Here is an 18,470-nt window from a genome sequence, read left to right as displayed (position 1 = left end):
TATATATATGTATGTATATATAATTTTATATATGAAGTCTGTAAATATTTATATTGTGAGGCCAATTACAAATCTGGACTGTTTAGCCTTGTTGTAGTATAGTAATTTGTTATACTCTTGTGGAATGGGAACAGTAAATGATGAGAAGTGGGTGGAATGCAATTGACATTCCCATTCATCCTGGCCCCATGATCTACAATTAATGGTCAGCCTCAGATTTGACACCCCTCTGTGCAGTAAATACAGAACGTGCAGCCTCTAGATGGGTGGATCTTCATGTTCAGACAAAGAAGGATTAGTGTGGAGTGTGGGTGGAGCAGAATTTGCTGTAGGTGGAGCTCTTGTGTTGAAGTTCGATGTCAGAATGTTTTCCACCTGCTGGTAGAGGACAGGACAGCTGCCTTTGTGTGGGTGTGAGTGAGTGCAGTGTGTTAAATTGTGTGCTTCTCAGAGACGCCAGGTGAGAAATGAGCGTATAGGAGCTTTTTTTAGTCCACGGATGCATTTAGAGTGTGGAACCCCAATTAAAACACTAGTAGCACATCTTATAAGATAAATTAATTAAAATGAAATTGCATTCAGGTGTAATTGATTTTATATTTAATGGTAGAACGATATAAACCGGGCTAATTGAGATGTATTTTCCTGTTGTAGAGCTTTGTTTCTATTGCATATTATATAGAAATCTGCCTCAACATCCACAAATGACTTCAGATGCGGTTCATCGTATATGACAGTGCAGCAAACTCTCCGTCAAGCATGAGAGCAAGCATTTCTCCTCACAATATCTCTGACTTGGCTTTCACTTCCTTTCTCCTTTCCACTGCTCTCCCTCCCTCCCTCACTCGCTCGCTCACTCCCTCCCTCCTGCAGTCTACCGCAGGCCCTCCATCTCTGTGGTCTGTCAGCATGCTTTTTCATTTGGCTTGTTGCTACAGGGGGTTCGGCGCTGGCAGATTACAACTCGCCAGCCAGTCATTTTCGATTTATCTGAGCTCTCTGCGCCCCCATCTCCCTCCCCCGCGCCTCGCTCTCAATCCGCACGCACACACATACAGCCATTTGTCAGACCCTCCTTCCATTTCTCTCCTCCTCCACCTCCTCCCTCCCATCCTCCCTTTTTCGATTGGCACGAAAATTTAGCTTGCAAGCTCGGAGACAAAAATATTGTGTCAGGGGAAGCGTTTAAGTTGGAGGAGGCAGCCAGGGTTGTGTTATTACTTAGGGCTCTATCACCACCGATGACCCCAGAGAGTGGAGTGTATCGATCGCTTGTCACTCAAAGCATTCAGCAGATTGCATTGACAAAGCTTGTCGAGACCTTTAATAGCAAGGTTAGCAGCCTTGGCGGAGGCCCAGGAGAAAAGTCTAACTGAGCCCCATTACATGGTGGCTTTTAAGCAGTCCCTCGGTCCACCGAGTGGATTGATAACAGTAAGGAAGTCATTTTAGTCTCATAATTGCCTTCCTCTGGTTGACATTTGTGGCCTTAAGAGCCTGTAAAGAAAAAAATAATAATAAAAAGAAAAGCCTATCATGGGCAGACAGAGACGATGAAGATTGCCATTGTCTGGCGGCAAAGGAACAGAAATGTTTGGCAGAAAAACTAGATTGCTTAAATAACTAGACTTGTATTGGGCTGGTTTCAGGTTCACATGACCTTAATTGGGTGTGTTAGGGGGCATTTACATAAGACACATTCATATTATATATAATATTATAGTACATTACTGTTCAAAACTTTGAGAAAAAAGATTTTCTCACTATTGAAAGAAGTGTCGTATGCTTACCAAAACTGCATTTAACTTGTTTTTTGTTTGAACATATTTCAAATGTAATTTATTCCTGTGATGCAAAGCTGAATTTTCTGCAGTCATTACTTCAGTCTTCTGTGTCACATGATCCTTCAGAAATCATTATAATATGCTGATTTGCTGCTTAAGAAGCATTATTATCAATGTTGAAAACAGTTGTGCTGCTTAATGTTTTTGTGGAGACAGTTATACTTTTTTCAGGATTCTTTGACAAATAGACAGTTATAAATTGTAAAATATACATTATAAATATCTTTACTGTCAACTATAAACTAATATACAGACAAATTAAAAAAGTAATACTTTAATAAACTAAAACTTTAACTAAACTTAAAGCAGAAAATACAAAAATAACATCTAATTCATAATATTAACTAAAACTATAATAGTATATCAATGATACTAAAATAACACTGGTGTGTATGTAAATGTATTTAGGGGAATTAATGTTTGCGTTTGAATGGAGGAAGCATGAGATTGAAAAAAGCATATGACTGTGATTTATGTTCTGAAGTCCATTACTCGCTAAAGGAAGAGCAGTCCTAAACACAAACAGAGAGATGACATGCGTGGCTAAGAAGGTCAAGCAGTCAAACTTGGACGATAACGGTCTTGGTTAAGATAAACTTGAGAGTCAACAAATAAACAGTTGTCTTCTGTCATTCTGGTTATAATTTCACACTTGAATATTAATGTGACACAAAATAGCAGCACAACTATGAAGCAAGAAGAAATGGGGCCAAGGCAAGAACTGCTCTTGGGAATGCTGTAATTTGTAGCTGACACAGGTGGGACAGTTTGTCCCCAGCCCTGGTTTTCTCTCCGTCTGTGATGTAGGTGCTGACAGGTCTATGAGAGCAGGAAGCTATTTTAAACACCGTGTAAATCGTATACTCTGAAACACACACTGATCACCTGTGTCCCGCATTCCCAGAATGGCCCACCCAGAGCCTTGGGTTATAATACGCCTTATCTTTAAAGGCAACTGTAAAAAAAAAAAAACACACACCTGAAGAATTTAATGGTGTATATCATGCTTAGAGAATTTTTCATCAAAACAGATCAGGGCCTCATGCATGTTTTCCCATAATAAAGTCTGCACAAATATTGAAATTTGAAACCTCCACATCATTGCATTCTGTTTTTATTCACAATTTGTACAGTGTCCCAACTTTTTTGGAATCGGGTTTGTATGTATATATATATATATATACAGTATATAATTATGACCTTATTTTTTAATGTAATCTTTTGTTTAAACCAGGGCTGCCCAAACTCAGTCCTGGAGGGCCGGTGTCCTGCAGAGTTTAGCTCCAACTTGCCTCAACACACCTGCCTTTAAGTTTCTAGTATGCCTAGTAAGAGCTTGATTAGCTGGTTCAGGTGTGTTTAACTGGGGCTGGAGCTAAACTATTCAGGACACCGGCCCTCCAGGACCGAGTTTGGGCAGCCCTGGTTTAAACAATAAAGGCAAGAAATAAAACCATTTTTTAAAACCTTTTTTTTTTCACAATCTTTCACTTCACTTAATCACTTAACCTGTGCTTTTACACATCACACACCCACATTTACTATCAGGCTAGTGGCTCTTATCTAGCTTTATTGCACTGTGATTATATGTGAATGCTATTGTGTCAGTCAGTCAAACACAGAATTTTACTGCAAGGGTTATAAGAGTTTAACCCCAAACAGGCAATCTTTTTTTAATAGTAAGGGCAGACAAAAATGTATAGTTCCCCCCCTACATGTTTTTTATCCTTATATTATACTGGAGAGATGGAATGAAATGATGGAGGCAAACCGCATTTGAAAAAAACTGGATCTGGATTTGAATAAACTAGGCCACGGCTCCTGCAGTTAGAAAGATGCTTTGATGCAACATGACTTGTGTAATAATTCACCATTTTGTTTCAAGCTGTGTCGTGTTCTGTTTGTTGTCTGTGTGATAATGGAGTGGAAACACTTAAACTTTCCATTAGCCATTTCCGTTGGTTTGTTTAGCATGTTAATGCTTTGCTAGAGATTTCTGCACGTGTGTATGGGCTGTTAGGTGACACTCCGGTCCTGACCTGTTTACATTCACGGATGTAAATAGGCCATAAAGAATGTATAAATATAGAAACCGACTAATAAACAGCATTCCACACCAGTGCCGCACATTCTCCCTGGCACTTTCATCATAGACAGATGGACAAAAAAAGAGGCCTCAACCACACTAGATATCCCTGTTTATCATATTACTGCCACACATGAGCCGCATGCATGGCTTGACCCGGTGTTAAGTGTCTGCGCTAAATTTCATTGCTTCCATCTACTGGAAGGCTTGCCAATATACTGGCAGTGAATTCCTAGAGGAAAATAAATGGCAATAAAAAGAGGAATGAGAGCCCCTGCAAGCCGAGAAGAGAGGAGATTTTTTTCCTTCTCTTTTATTGAGGCTGGCTGGTGTTGGGGGATGTGACTTGGCACCGTGAGCGAGGCTTAGTGAGATGGCGAGCCCTGAAAGCCGATAGCCGAGTAACAACTACGGCCGGATCGCGGAGGCCTGGGAATGTAATTAATTGCACACAAATTTCTTTGATGAAATGTTATGTAGTGATAAGCACTTGGCCTGCTAGCTTAAATGATCTGGCTTCTCTGTGACGGTCTGCCCTCTACGCATCTGCTGCATTCTGGGAAATATCTACTTGGCTTCCAAGACCCAGTGCATTTGCTTCAATTCAAGTTACCCTTAATTTCCATTAACCCTAAAACACAACAAAATTAAGTGCAAAAGTCAAAATACAGGTCGAACACATGTAAAAAATAAATACGGAAAATTCCTTCAAGTGAATACACTACATTGTGCCCTGTTTTTATGGATATTTTAGAGTTTTACCTACTTTTTATTTATTTACTTATTTAGAATTTTTCTTTCTTATTTTTTTCTTAGTTTCTTCTTAATTTCTTGTTCCATATTTATTTTTAAATTTTACTATTTATTTGATCTTTTTTCTTATTTTGTCTATTTATTTATTTATTTATTATTTATGTATATATACTTTAATTATTTATTTTTATTTTCCTATTTTATTTATCATTTTCTTATTTTATCTATGTATTTATTATTATTATTATAACTTTTTACTTATTCTTATTTTCTTATTTTACCTTAATTTACTTTTGTAACAACTAATGTTTGTGCTTTTAATTAGCGTGCTGACAGTTTTCTGTTTTAGTAGCTAGACAGTTTGCATGGTAAAAACACATCTAATGTAAATACTTTCCAAAAAACGGGTTCCTGTCAGGGTCTGGCAAACCGATTCCTAGACTAGTCGTGGCTGTCCAGTATATGTGTGGTGTTCACAGTCTGACGACCTCATCTTTTATTGTCATTCTGAGCACCATAACTAGCTGTTCAGATATGATCTAAGAGAATTGAAGTCTCCGGTTGCTCGTAATATCCCACTTCCCTCCTCTGCTCTTCAGTTCATTATTAAATCTGGGAATTGTCCCCATAAATCAGTATGCAGGAGCATCACATTATAGAGCCATTTGTAGGAGAAGAACTGGAGTAGTGCTGAGCACAAGCAGAGGGTGGATGTTAAAAGCATATTGATTTGTCTATAATGTCATTGTACATCACTAAGTTTTATATCCGTATAAATGCATCCTCAGGTTTGTCCTCGAGGCAACAGCTAAAGTGAGTAAACGCTGCTCTTTGTGTGAGTTATGAGGTTTAAATTGCACTCTGCCCTGTTTTTACTCCCTGTCCACCGCTACCTCTCTTTTTCTTCTCCATCTATCTCTCTTTTCTTCCTTCCATCAAGGTTAATTTACCCTCAGGCTTCTGTTGAGAGATGCTGGCTTTCTTTAGCTTCTTAAAAGCTCTGCATTCTCACACAGGTGGAATGAATGGCAGGTTAAAGCTAATGGTAATCATCAGTTAAGATCTCTTCTGCCATCATGACAGCAGCACCTGACAAGGTCACCGAAGGTCGTCGCATGTCACTTGAGCTTACCGACCGCGAAGAGGGGGGCCTTGGAATGTTTCCATGGCGATCGCACCTTGGGGAACGGGAGATGCTGATGAAAGCTGCAGTATTCCCGCAAAATTGTTTCTGCTGACATTTAGGATGTGATGTCACCTACAAAATTGAGGCTTTGGGGTAATGTAGATGCCGATTGGAGCGTTGGCGGAGAGAGGTGGTGAATATACCCCAGAGTCTTTGTGAGGACAGGGTCATCTAGTATAAATGTGACAATGTACGAGCGGAAGCGTGCCGCAGTACTTACTCAGGCGTAATGTAAGCCTAAATAAACAGCCACGCAGGCCTTTTAGCCTGACCCGAGCCCTGATCCCTGTTGACAGGCTGCTACTTTAGATCGGATGCGATACAGGCAGCTTGTCTGCGGTGGTTAAGACCCCCGGCCCTCAGAACTGAGGAGGTCATAGCAGGGCCTCGTGGGTTGGCGGGTGACACAATTGCTGTCCAAGCAATGACGGAACATTTGCAGCCGTGCCGCACCAGCTATGATGGCCCCTGCATCCTTCTGTCAAGCGCTGTTGTCTTTAGGGTAAGCTTACTCAGGTTAACTGCTCACAGTGGTATCTAACTACTGCCGGCTGCCAGAAAACCAGACCGCTCAGATGGAGGTCCAGGAAGCTCATGCAGGGCTTTTTAATTCACTAATTGGGAACAAAGTCAAAAGATCTGTGTTTTCTGACCTATATACAGACATGTGTTACAGCAATATGCCATGAGAGTATGGGGGCAAGAAATCAAATTGTGATGCTTCTTTCTAAATAAATAGCAATAGCTATTTTAAAAAGTGATATTTTTTAACTGTGCTTGTTTGTAGCCAAATAATTTGTGAATTTTATTACAATGACTATAAAATAATAATAATAATAATAATTTTTTTAATTTTTACAAAAAATATTTAATATTTTATTTTTACAAATGAAAAAAATATATATTGTGATATTAATACAATACAAAAATTACGATGAACACTATTAACAGCAATTATTGTATGATGCAATCAAACTTAGCAAAATGTGGTAGTTCTGTAAGTTGTTTCAGGGTTGGCATCATCTCTTCTCAGGTGTTCTGGATCCAGACTGAAGCTTGTGTCCTAGTTACCACGGGATTTCAATCTTGTGGCAAAAACAGAGAAACAAATAGAGACATAATTAGCGTAGCTGCTGTTCCAACCAAGCAAAATTGATTTGTTTAACTCAAGCTAAATAATAATAATAATAATAATAACAACAACAAGCCCAAGGCAAGATTTTGAGATGCATTATTTGAATGCTTGGCTAAAGAGATGTGTCTTTAATCTAGATTTAAACAGAGAGAGTGTGTCTGAACCCCGAACGTTATCAGGAAGGTTATTCCAGAGTTTGGGAGCCAAATGCGAAAAAGCTCTACCTCCTTTAGTGGACTTTGCTATCCTAGGTACTACCAAAAGTCCAGAGTTTTGTGACCTTAGGGAGCGTGATGGATTGTAGCGTGGTAGAAGACTAGTTAGGTACGCAGGACCTAACCCATTAAGTTTAGGTAAGGTACTTATAGGTAAGTAATAATATTTTGTAATTGATACGAAAGTTAATAGGTAGCCAGTGCAGAGACTGTAAAATTGGGGTAATATGATCATATTTTCTTGACCTGGTAAGGACTCTAGCCGCTGCATTTTGGACTACCTGTAGCTTGTTTATTGAAGATGCAGGACAACCACCTAGCAGTGCATTACAATAGTCCAGTCTATAGGTCATGAATGCATGAACTAGCTTTTCTGCATCAGAAACAAGTAACGTGTTTCGTAGCTTGGCAATGTTTCTAAAATGGTAGAATGCTGTTTTTGTAACATGGGAAATATGATTTTCAAAAGACAAGTTGCTATCTAATATAACACCCAGATTTTTGACTGTAGAGGAAGTAACAGTACATCCGTCTAGTTGCAAAATTGTAATCCAAGAGATTCTGTGTACTGTTTTTTGGTCCAATAAGTAATATCTCTGTCTTATCCGAATTGAATAGGATAAAATTACTGGTCCATCCAATCTTTTAAATTTTTAACACACTCTGTTAGCTTAGATAATTTATAAGTTTCATCTGGTCTTGTTGAGATATATAGTTGAGTATCATCAGCATTAGGGCTGTAGCGGTGAGGGAATTTCCCTTGCGGTAATTTTGAGTGGCTCAGTAGCGCGGTATGCAGTATTATCGCCATACACACACACACACACACACGTATATAATCTGTGTGTTTATGTGTTACGATATAACTAACGAGGTCATATTCAGAAACCAATGAAACCGAAACCAAATAGCGTTGAAACAGGAAGTGAAGTAAACAGAAGAGAATGACTAAATAACGGTCCACATAACGGAACATAAACCTGACAATAAGATCGTTAGGCTATCGTTAGCCTATATGTATAACAGTTCGTTCTGATCTGATCTTCTAATCTGACTGGACAAGAGACTTTCAATTGATATTTCCACCTGCGCGTTCTAGACGGGCTGTCAGTCAGTGCAGTTAGATTGTTGTGCCACAAAGTGGCGGAAAAGGACCGTCTTTGAGTGAGTCTTTAAACCGTTCATTCAACTACACGTTCAAAAACGCTGATTCATTCATTCAAAGAGAGACGTAATGAAACACGCTGTTGAAATAATTTTAACTTTGAGCGCCACTTTAGAAGGTTCAGCTGACCAGCTATGCGTCAATGCTAAGACAGAGAGTTCACTTTCCTTGGACATGACAACCTATTTTCACAAATATATAAGACTCGGCCTGGAGGACAGACGCAAGTAATCACACGCGCTCAGTCGATCTCTCTCTCATTCACTGTCTGTTTAGGCTTGTTAAGTGCAAATCTATGGAGCCTCTGCGGTGAGGGAATTTCCCTTGCGGTAATTTTGAGTGGCTCAGTAGCGCGGTATGCAGTATTATCGCCATACACACACACACACACACACGTATATAATCTGTGTGTTTATGTGTTACGATATAACTAACGAGGTCATATTCAGAAACCAATGAAACCGAAACCAAATAGCGTTGAAACAGGAAGTGAAGTAAACAGAAGAGAATGACTAAATAACGGTCCACATAACGGAACATAAACCTGACAATAAGATCGTTAGGCTATCGTTAGCCTATATGTATAACAGTTCGTTCTGATCTGATCTTCTAATCTGACTGGACAAGAGACTTTCAATTGATATTTCCACCTGCGCGTTCTAGACGGGCTGTCAGTCAGTGCAGTTAGATTGTTGTGCCACAAAGTGGCGGAAAAGGACCGTCTTTGAGTGAGTCTTTAAACCGTTCATTCAACTACACGTTCAAAAACGCTGATTCATTCATTCAAAGAGAGACGTAATGAAACACGCTGTTGAAATAATTTTAACTTTGAGCGCCACTTTAGAAGGTTCAGCTGACCAGCTATGCGTCAATGCTAAGACAGAGAGTTCACTTTCCTTGGACATGACAACCTATTTTCACAAATATATAAGACTCGGCCTGGAGGACAGACGCAAGTAATCACACGCGCTCAGTCGATCTCTCTCTCATTCACTGTCTGTTTAGGCTTGTTAAGTGCAAATCTATGGAGCCTCTGTATAAATCAGCATGGTACACATTATGTTATAATTACTAACTTGTTTAATATTCAGTCCACATTCATGAAGTGTAAAACGAGAAGGGCATAACCCGCAAAAATCGCGGTTGCTGCGGTTCTTCCATTCCTCTGCGGTTTGCTCGTCAATAGCGTGGTATTGCAATATTGCAGTTATCGTGACAGCCCTAATCAGCATAACAGTGGAAACTAATCCCGTATTTTCTAATAATATTACCAAGGGGCAACATGTATATTGAAAATAGCAGAGGACCTAGGACAGGAAGATTTGAAATGGATCTGTAATTTGCCATATATAATATATACTCCAATATAAACAATATATTGCAATATAAACTCCAGTCGCTAGGATCTAGTTGTGGTTTCTTAATAAGAGGCTTAATAACCGCGAGCTTGAATGATTTTGTGACGTGACCTAAAGATAACGACGAGTTAATAATATTGAGAAGCAGTTCTTCTGCTACAGGTAACAACTCTTTCAGTAATTTAGTGGGTACAGGATCTAATAGGCATGTTGTTGGTTTAGATGCAGTGATACGTTTATACAAGTTAAATAAATATTATATTTATATTAAGATAAACATATTTATATAAATATGCAATTAATAATAATAATTTTACAAAACAAAATTATAAATAGTAAATTTACATTTTCAAACATCAAACCATCAAGCTTTTATTTTAGCGGAAAATTGCAAGGAGATTACAAGTTAGGGAAGATGCAGGTGCATGATATTTTCCCACATGCATGTTATAAGCACCACAAACTCAAGCAGATGCAAAGATGCGTTTGTGTGGATCACAAGTTGCCACACTTCACACGTAGTGCACATTTTTATTTAAAAGCTTTTGCAATTTGATAATCACACTCAGCCATATTGCGATATCAAATCTTTTTTTTATTAATTTTGTAGCCTTACATGAAGATTTGAGTGTTACAGTTATTATTCCACAGCTGATTGGTAAACCAAGGCAATTAATGATTACGATTTCACAATACATTTTTATTTATCATGTCAAGCTGTTTTGGATATCTCATTTGATATTAGATATTTAATTTTTTTGAAACATTCTTTAAAATATCTTCTTTTGTTTTTCACAGATGAAAGTAAGTCAAAGAGGTTTGGAAATACATGAGGGTGAATTTTCATTTTTGGGTAATCTTATCCCTTTAACTTGTCAGCCAATCACAGAGACCTGCTTGAAGATGGAGGCTAGAGTATTTAATATGGTCTACTGAATGTAAGCCAACATTGACTCATATAGACCAGACCCTCCTCACCTCCACAAGAAACAGGATAATTCTGCCTCTACAGGCCACCGTATGCTCCAATGCTAAAACAGGCATTATATCGTGCTAAAAAAAGAAAGCAGAGAAGGAGACATTTAAAGTGTAGTCATTAGAAACTGAGGGATTTGACTCTGCAGAAGGAAATAGACAATTTATTATAAGCAGCCTAGCACACTAGTGGATTATCTATAAAACTTTCATGGCTGTCCCTCGGTGGCAGGCAGCCATAAAACTTCCCGAATGAGGGACTTGTTAATTTACTTGTTAAAGCAAATTAAAAATTTATAAGCGCTTTTAGGTAAATGAGATCCTCTTTCATTGGCGCTCTATTGGGATTCTCACTCTCTCTTTCGGCTCCTTGGAGGACAGGTTAGCTGTGCTGAAACGCCACAGAAGAACAATAAAAGCTGGTAAATTGTTCCAGGTTTTATTACTGTCGAGCTCCACAGCTGCTGTAGTGCGTAACTAAGGAAGAACAGAAGCCGATAGCAACAGAATCCCATGGGCTTCCACTGGAAGCGAAGGGTCAGTCGAGCTGTTCAAAGCAGGGTTTTAGATGAAAAGGGTATTGGGGTTTGCGAAAGGCGCCGTTAAAAGGCCAATGCGGCAGTGTCGGTCTTTGTGTTTGACTGCATTGGGTTGTGGGCCGAGCCTGTGGGAATAGTTCAATAGACTTGTAAAATTTTATCATAACACCGGCAAGCACTTTTCAGCAAGTGGGCAAAAGAAATAATTGACTACATGTGCTAACGATAATCCTATAAAAGCTTCAAAACCTATTTTAAGAGTCTAGTCAAGATTTCAAAGGACGCTTACCCCATTACTCGAACTTTGTTCCCACCTCTGAGGAACCTCTGAATTTCTACCAAAACTGTACTGTTTTGTGCTTCCAGTGTTTTTTTTCTCTCGAATATGCTTAGCAAAACACACCATCTCCTTATACCATCACACTGTTAATAACTTTGAATGGATGCTCATCTAAGTTCTCGCCTTGAGCTGCGCCGTTCTCCTCTTTACAAGTGCTTCCATCCCGATATAAACTAATATAGCTTTTACAAGCAAGCTCTTAATGTATGTCAGTATTATTTCAGATTAAGGCACCATTCTCCTGGAGTGCCATTGAAATCCGCCGCTCCCACTTTCACATTTAAAGGGCCATTAAAACTGTCTGTTATATGGAAACTCCGAGCTATTGTGCTCTATGTCTTTGAGACAGTCCCTATAAAATGCATTTAGGCTTATGGACTGCTGTACCGGCGCTCATAATGGATGTGTAGCTTTGGTGCGGGCGCCAGTGTGAAATCGCAGTAAATTCAAATAAAAGGTCTTGTTGTATAGCAGAACTTGTTCACAAAGCGCTGGTGTGAATTAATGTGACTTTCTATCAGTATAATGCAGTCAAAAGCTGTTATGCTTGGCCTCCTCCTGCAATGTTGGAAACAAACTACCTTAGTTTTCTCGCTAAGTGCAATGTGATTACAGCACTATAAAGCTGTGCTATCTATAAAACAATCATTGACGACTGACTTTCTTTTTGTGGGCGATCGCGAGATCCGGGTTAACACGTACAGGTCTCTTTGACCTTTTTATGGGGAAGGCAAAACGAGAAGCTCTTTCCATTACTGCCTCACATCAAAGCCTTGGCAGCATAAATTGATCTTTAATAGCATGGAGGCTTTTGTGCCAGGGAATCCTGCTGCCTGCTTATTGAAAACAGTTGTTAATTCTATACTTCAGTAAACTCAGACATGGTGAGTAAATAAATACGCACCACATTTTTACATAGACATTTGCATTATTTACATATATATAGAGAATAGCATAACTGCTTCCTGGTAGTAATTTATTTCGAGATGCTTTTTCTACAGAAGCTCTAATCCTGAGTACCAAACGTCATGCATCATGTCCTGCGTCATGCAAAAATTCCTTTCACTTTTCTAAATTTTTTAAAATCTTCATCTAAATGTTGAACATTGCTGCAGGCTAAGAGAGCCATATAATAATTAATATTACTATAAATGCCCAGGATTTTAACACCCATTGTCTATTACCAGCTTCTTGTCACTTGAACTGGAGTTGATTTAATCGTGGTGAGTAAATAAATACGCACCACATTTTTACATAGACATTTGCATTATTTACATATATATAGAGAATAGCATAACTGCTTCCTGGTAGTAATTTATTTCGAGATGCTTTTTCTACAGAAGCTCTAATCCTGAGTACCAAACGTCATGTATCATGTCCTGCGTCATGCAAAAATTCCTTTCACTTTTCTCAATTTTTTTAAATCTTCATCTAAATGTTGAACATTGCTGCAGGCTAAGAGAGCCATATAATAATTAATATTACTATAAATGTGTTGGCCTGCTGGTAGAAGCAAGTGTCTCTGCCTGGAGTCACTGAGCTCTCCCTCTGAGAGAGATCCTTTCACATAGCTAATGGCTACAGAAAAGGAACAGTTTCATTTTAATTATGTGCTTTACTCAAGGGCCCTCTTCCCCGCAGTCCCTTATCCCGCCTGTACGCCTTTAACAACCCACAGCCTGCACCAGTGAAAAGAGATATTCTCCGACCCTCATCTTATTTCCTCCTCCCATCCCGCTGCCTTTGTCAGGAACTATCGCAAAGAATCTGTTTTTATTTTCGTACATGATGGAGAAGTATGAAAGAGCGAGTGAGACAGAGAAAGAGAGAATGTCTGGGAGGGAAAGATTGGAAAAGAAATGAGCGAACCGATTTATCTCTCCATCTCGGTAAACAACCCCCCAGTGCGCTGTGGCCTACTCTGCTTTTTCCATTAAGTGACACTGCAGTCATTTACTACTCATCTCGACTCATAAAACAGGCTTTTTATGTGCTGAGAGATGAAGGCGACGGGTTTTGGCAGGGCGAGGGTTACGGAAACAACCGTCTGAATGGCGAAGCTTCAGAAGACGTAAATCGCAGAACTGTGAACGACGTAAAACTGCCTTGACGACAGTTGCCGGGTCCCGGGAGTATGGCATTGTTCTCCAGACTTTACTGGGGCTCAGATGTTTCGGATTTCATGTCCTCCTCCTGTTTTCCCCCTCGTCCTTCTCCTCTGCGCTCTGCTCTTGTTCTTTATGATTTCTAGTCTGCTGAAGGACACCTGCTGTGAATCTCTGGTTCTTGCATGGGGAGAGTGGCTTACTGAATGAAAAACGGCTTTTGATGTGGTTCTGTTGGATGAAAAACGGCTTTTGATGTGGTTCGGTTGGGTTTTATTTCTCTTTCTCTCAAGTTTGAAATGAAGTCAGGCTTCAGTGGCTGAAATCATATGGATGTCATTTGATGATGTCACAGAAAAGGCATTTCTTTGTGATGCATGTATTAATAAAGCTTTATTTAGTTATTTAGTTATTGTTTGCTTGCTTGCTTTTCATTTTTTCGCTTTTTATTTTATAGAACAGTGGAGGGAATCAGTTTCCCAAGAACACAGCAGCTCCTTATTTGTCAGGAGCTGTGCATTACTCTCTGTGCCAAAGCTCTCTTATTTTTATTAAAGTTGTGAGTCATGAAAATGACATGATATAGGACCTTTATACATTGTGTGGTATTGTAAGTCTATCCTCCACATCCTCATTTTCATCAATTCAATATAGCGTCTAACCTGACTAAAGTCTGTTGCTGCTGAAAATCGAGCTTTGCCATCACAGGAATCAATTACATTTTAAAATATATTACAATAAACTTGTAATAATATTTCACAATATTATGTTTTTCTGTATTTTTTTGATCAAAGAAATGCAGCTTTGGTGAGCATAACAGACTCAACTTTTGAACAGTAGAGTACATCCAGTAGCTGCCTTTTAACTGAGCTGTTTCCATCGGTTTTGTGGTCTGGGCCCTATCCAAATATAATCTATTTAGTTACTGAGCTCTAATCGATTATTGTATTCTGATCCAGAGAGCATCAGTATTGTCTCTTATGTTTACCAGTATGTTTTACATCTTTTAGTGCCTTTTCTCTTATTGCTGGATCTGACTGTTCATTTTTTGCTGTCTTTGTGTTTTCCAGCTGAAGCCGGGCCAGAACAACTGTAAAGACAGTGATAGCGAGAGCGTGAGTGGAGAATCCAAACCCTCCATCCGGAGCAGCTCCAGAGATAGACTGACAGACGTGAGTCCAATCAAATCTGTGCATCATTCGCCATACTAACAAAAAACTACATTTAGTGCTGTTTTTTTTTTCTGTAATGCTCATACACAGGGTTTTCATGGATTTTTTGGAAATGTGTTTGCCTGGAAGAGTCATGGAATTTCTAATATATATATATATATATATATATATATATATATATATATATATATATTGTTCTGCTTTAAAATATTCCATCTGCACTTGTGTAGAGTACAATTTACTTGCAAGTCACAGTGAAGTCTGGTTTGTTAGCAAATTGTTCCTTTTAGTTGTGAGAACCCTGCGTTTATAATGGTCACAAATAATATGCAAAATTTTTCAGAACTGGCATTTAGTTTAGAAGTTCACCATTGCTATTGATATTAGATACTGCTTGAATGTTGTAACAACCAGAAAATATATTTTTAACACCTGAGTTAAGGTAGGCCTGGTCCCCTACAATAACTGTTGTGAAACCTGATCATTATCAGTCAGTTGGTGGCTTTTCTTCTCTGCCTTGTTCTTAAGAGCAACGAGGTTCAATATTTAAACAGTGTTTTATAGTTTCTCTTATTCACGCCATTGGTCTAAACTGACAAGGCCCTGTGCCAACAGGAACAATAGGAGTGGTTAAAGAGCTGAGCTCTTCTTGAGCTCAGTGTGTGTGCTTGTGTTGTCAGAATGTGAGGTAGAGGAGCGCAGAGGCTGTCTGCACCCTCAGGCCTGCAGACTCTGGTATGTGTTTGTGCTCGGGTGGTGATAAGAACATCCTATTTACTCAGCTGGCAGCTTCAGTGGAGACTCAGGCTGAAGCGCGACTGTGCTTATACACCGTGGAAGTGGAGACGACAGGAAGTAACATGGTGAAAAATGTACCAGCGACCATGCTTGGACATCAGTGATCTACTATAAAAACACATGGCACATATTTAAAGCACTGGAATTCCAAATCTACTAGTTCAATATGGAAATGTGAAAGTGAGATGATCTGCCATTAGTGTGTGCATTGTAATGTTGTATGTTGTATTTCTTTATTCAGCCCTTGCATGACAATAATTATCGCCTTTTAAAAATTGTACTATCACACACTCTACGCACATACAGCCATATATAACCCTCTTGAAGTAGCATTCAACCATGTAAAGGCTGTCTATACAGTTTACATTTCACTGAAAGTTATGTTATCCTTGTTTATGGATCTTATACACAGGCTTGTGTGGAAGCTCAGATAGTCTGGCGTAGGCTCTCTTCAAACCTCAAGCCTTGGCTCCCGCAGTGGAGATGTGAGTGTGCGAGTGTGTGCCGGCGCTATCAGATATCGGGCATAATTAGGGCTGTCAGCTGGAGGGCGAGGCGAGTCGTCGGAACAGACATGGCAGAACGAGTTGAGCGCGACCGCTGCTGCATGTAGCTATATGATGCTTGGCCAGGCATGAAATGAAATAAGTAATTTGATGTTGACATCAGAAATTGAAATGATACCTGCAGCCCCTCGTCAGGGAAGAGAGAGAAGACCGAAGAGATAAAGTATAAGAGGGGGGCCAGGAGAAGGGAAGGGAGATAGGAAAAGAAGAAATGTAAGTGGAATGGGGGAAACAGATAAAGTTAGAGATTAAACAAAAGATAGAGTTTTTATTGGACAGGTAAAAACAACCCACAAAGATATGCAGAATGTGTTGTGTGTGATTGGTTTTAACTTGAGTCTTAAAGGGATAGTTCACCCAAAACAGAAAATTCTGTCATCATCTACTCACCTTATCTCTATGTATGCTGTTATTCTTAGTAGAATTTAGTAGTAGTAGTAGTAGTAGAATTTGTTTTAATCCGGTTGCAGGCTAGATGTGAGCTGCAGTAGAGGTGAAGATTAGGAAATGACATAATTTTCATTTTTGGGTGACCTATCCGTCAAGAATGAAGTTAAAACCAAGTTAAAAATAAAATAAAATAATAAACAATTAATTTATTATTTATAAAATAAATAAGAACAGTTTATTATTAATGTATTTTTTAATTATTTTTGTATGTGTATTATCTTAATTCTAACTTAAATGTTAGCAATGATAAACATGATAAAACTGAGGCGGTGAGGGATTAAAGTATAGTCTATTCAACGTCATTCTTTTTTTTTTTTATTCTTTAACTGACAAAACATTGAAAATTAGAAGTAGTAGTAGAAAGAAACTAGGATTGAAAATTACTTGATAACTTGAACCTTCTTGTTCTTCCCAGCCTCGTTTGCATTCACATCAAACTAATGTGCCTTGTTTTTTGGTAAGTGCATTTCTCTGTTACTGAATATTTTGAAACCCTTGAGTATTCTAAACAGGAAGTGCTGAAAGGTGCTGGAGATACTTTTTTGCTTGAGCAGTTTCTCAGGGTCACACTCAATGTAGAGCATCCCAGTCCTGAGGGGGTGGTGGAAGCAGGTTATTCACAGTCACACCGTAAAAAAGACACTTCATACCAACATAGAGGTACTAGATAACAGATATGGAGAGCAGGGCCTACATTTTGGCACAGGATTGCAGGTATTGTGCATATTTTTACTCATTCCCACAAAGTTCCCGCAAATATTTATTAACTATAGCATGAAGTTTCATGAATCCACACAGATGAACAGATCAAATCAGTCATTTGAAATCATTCTGCAAGAATGTAATTTCAAAAACAGCATCAGTGATTAAATGCTACTGGCTCTCTCTCTCAATATGACATGTAGATGGCTTTACATCGCCACATTGTGCTTGCAATACAAGCTTAGAATCAGTGAAGCGTCTACATTACCGGCACACTGCTGGTGCAGTGCAGTTTTGGTGCATGTTATAGTCTGTACAAAGGATGATTACCAGATAAAATTTTAGTTGGCTAATGAAAGGCTTTTTAGTAAACACATCAAAATTACACAAGCAGCACACGCTCACACTGATAGAAGATGATCACTCACCAACACAACATCTTAAGGGTGTAAAATATTAATACAAAGTTGTCCATCTAGCTGCATTTTGATGTCAAGATCATCAGAATGAGCATTTGATTCCCTGAAAAGTGAAAATTTGGCCTGTTGGTGAGACTTGGTGAGAATCTTCTGACTGGACTGTAGTTTTCGAGGTTCATTTTTAATTCAATTCAATTTAAAATTTAAAATCAAACTAAACATAGGCTATTGCACAATAGAAAGTACAGGTGCATCTCAATAAATTAGAATGTCATGAAAAAGTTCATTTATTTCAGAAATTCAACTCAAATTGTGAAACTCGTGTATTAAATAAATTCAATGCACACAGACTGAAGTAGTTTAAGTCTTTGGTTCTTTTAATTGTGATGATTTTGGCTCACATTTAACAAAAACCCACCAATTCACTATCTCAACAAATTAGAATATGGTGACATGCCAATCAGCTAATCAACTCAAAACACCTGCAAAGGTTTCCGGAGCCTTCAAAATGGTCTCTCAGTTTGGTTCACTAGGCTACACAATCATGGGGAAGACTGCTGATCTGACAGTTGTCCAGAAGACACAAGGAGGGTAAGCCACATACATTCATTGCCAAAGAAGCTGGCTGTTCACAGAGTGCTGTATCCAAGCATGTTAACAGA

The 18,470-nt window shown here is 38.8% G+C and overlaps 1 protein-coding gene across 1 annotated transcript in view; it reads left to right on the top strand.

Annotated features, from left to right (window-relative positions):
* Positions 1-18,470, top strand: part of LOC107576650 (autism susceptibility gene 2 protein-like) — a 231,051-nt gene that overhangs the window by 43,265 nt on the left and 169,316 nt on the right. The window contains exon 2 of the mRNA XM_016262796.1: positions 14,772-14,873. Within this exon, the coding sequence (XP_016118282.1) occupies positions 14,772-14,873 (102 nt within the window). The remainder of the gene's footprint in view (positions 1-14,771; positions 14,874-18,470) is intronic.

The sequence above is a fragment of the Sinocyclocheilus grahami genome, unplaced genomic scaffold (assembly GCF_001515645.1).
Source record: "Sinocyclocheilus grahami isolate Dianchi unplaced genomic scaffold, SAMN03320097.WGS_v1.1 scaffold32.1, whole genome shotgun sequence".
Classification (NCBI taxonomy): domain Eukaryota; kingdom Metazoa; phylum Chordata; class Actinopteri; order Cypriniformes; family Cyprinidae; genus Sinocyclocheilus; species Sinocyclocheilus grahami.
Note: the sequence above shows the minus strand (reverse complement) of the source record. Positions and strands in the feature narration are given on the sequence as shown.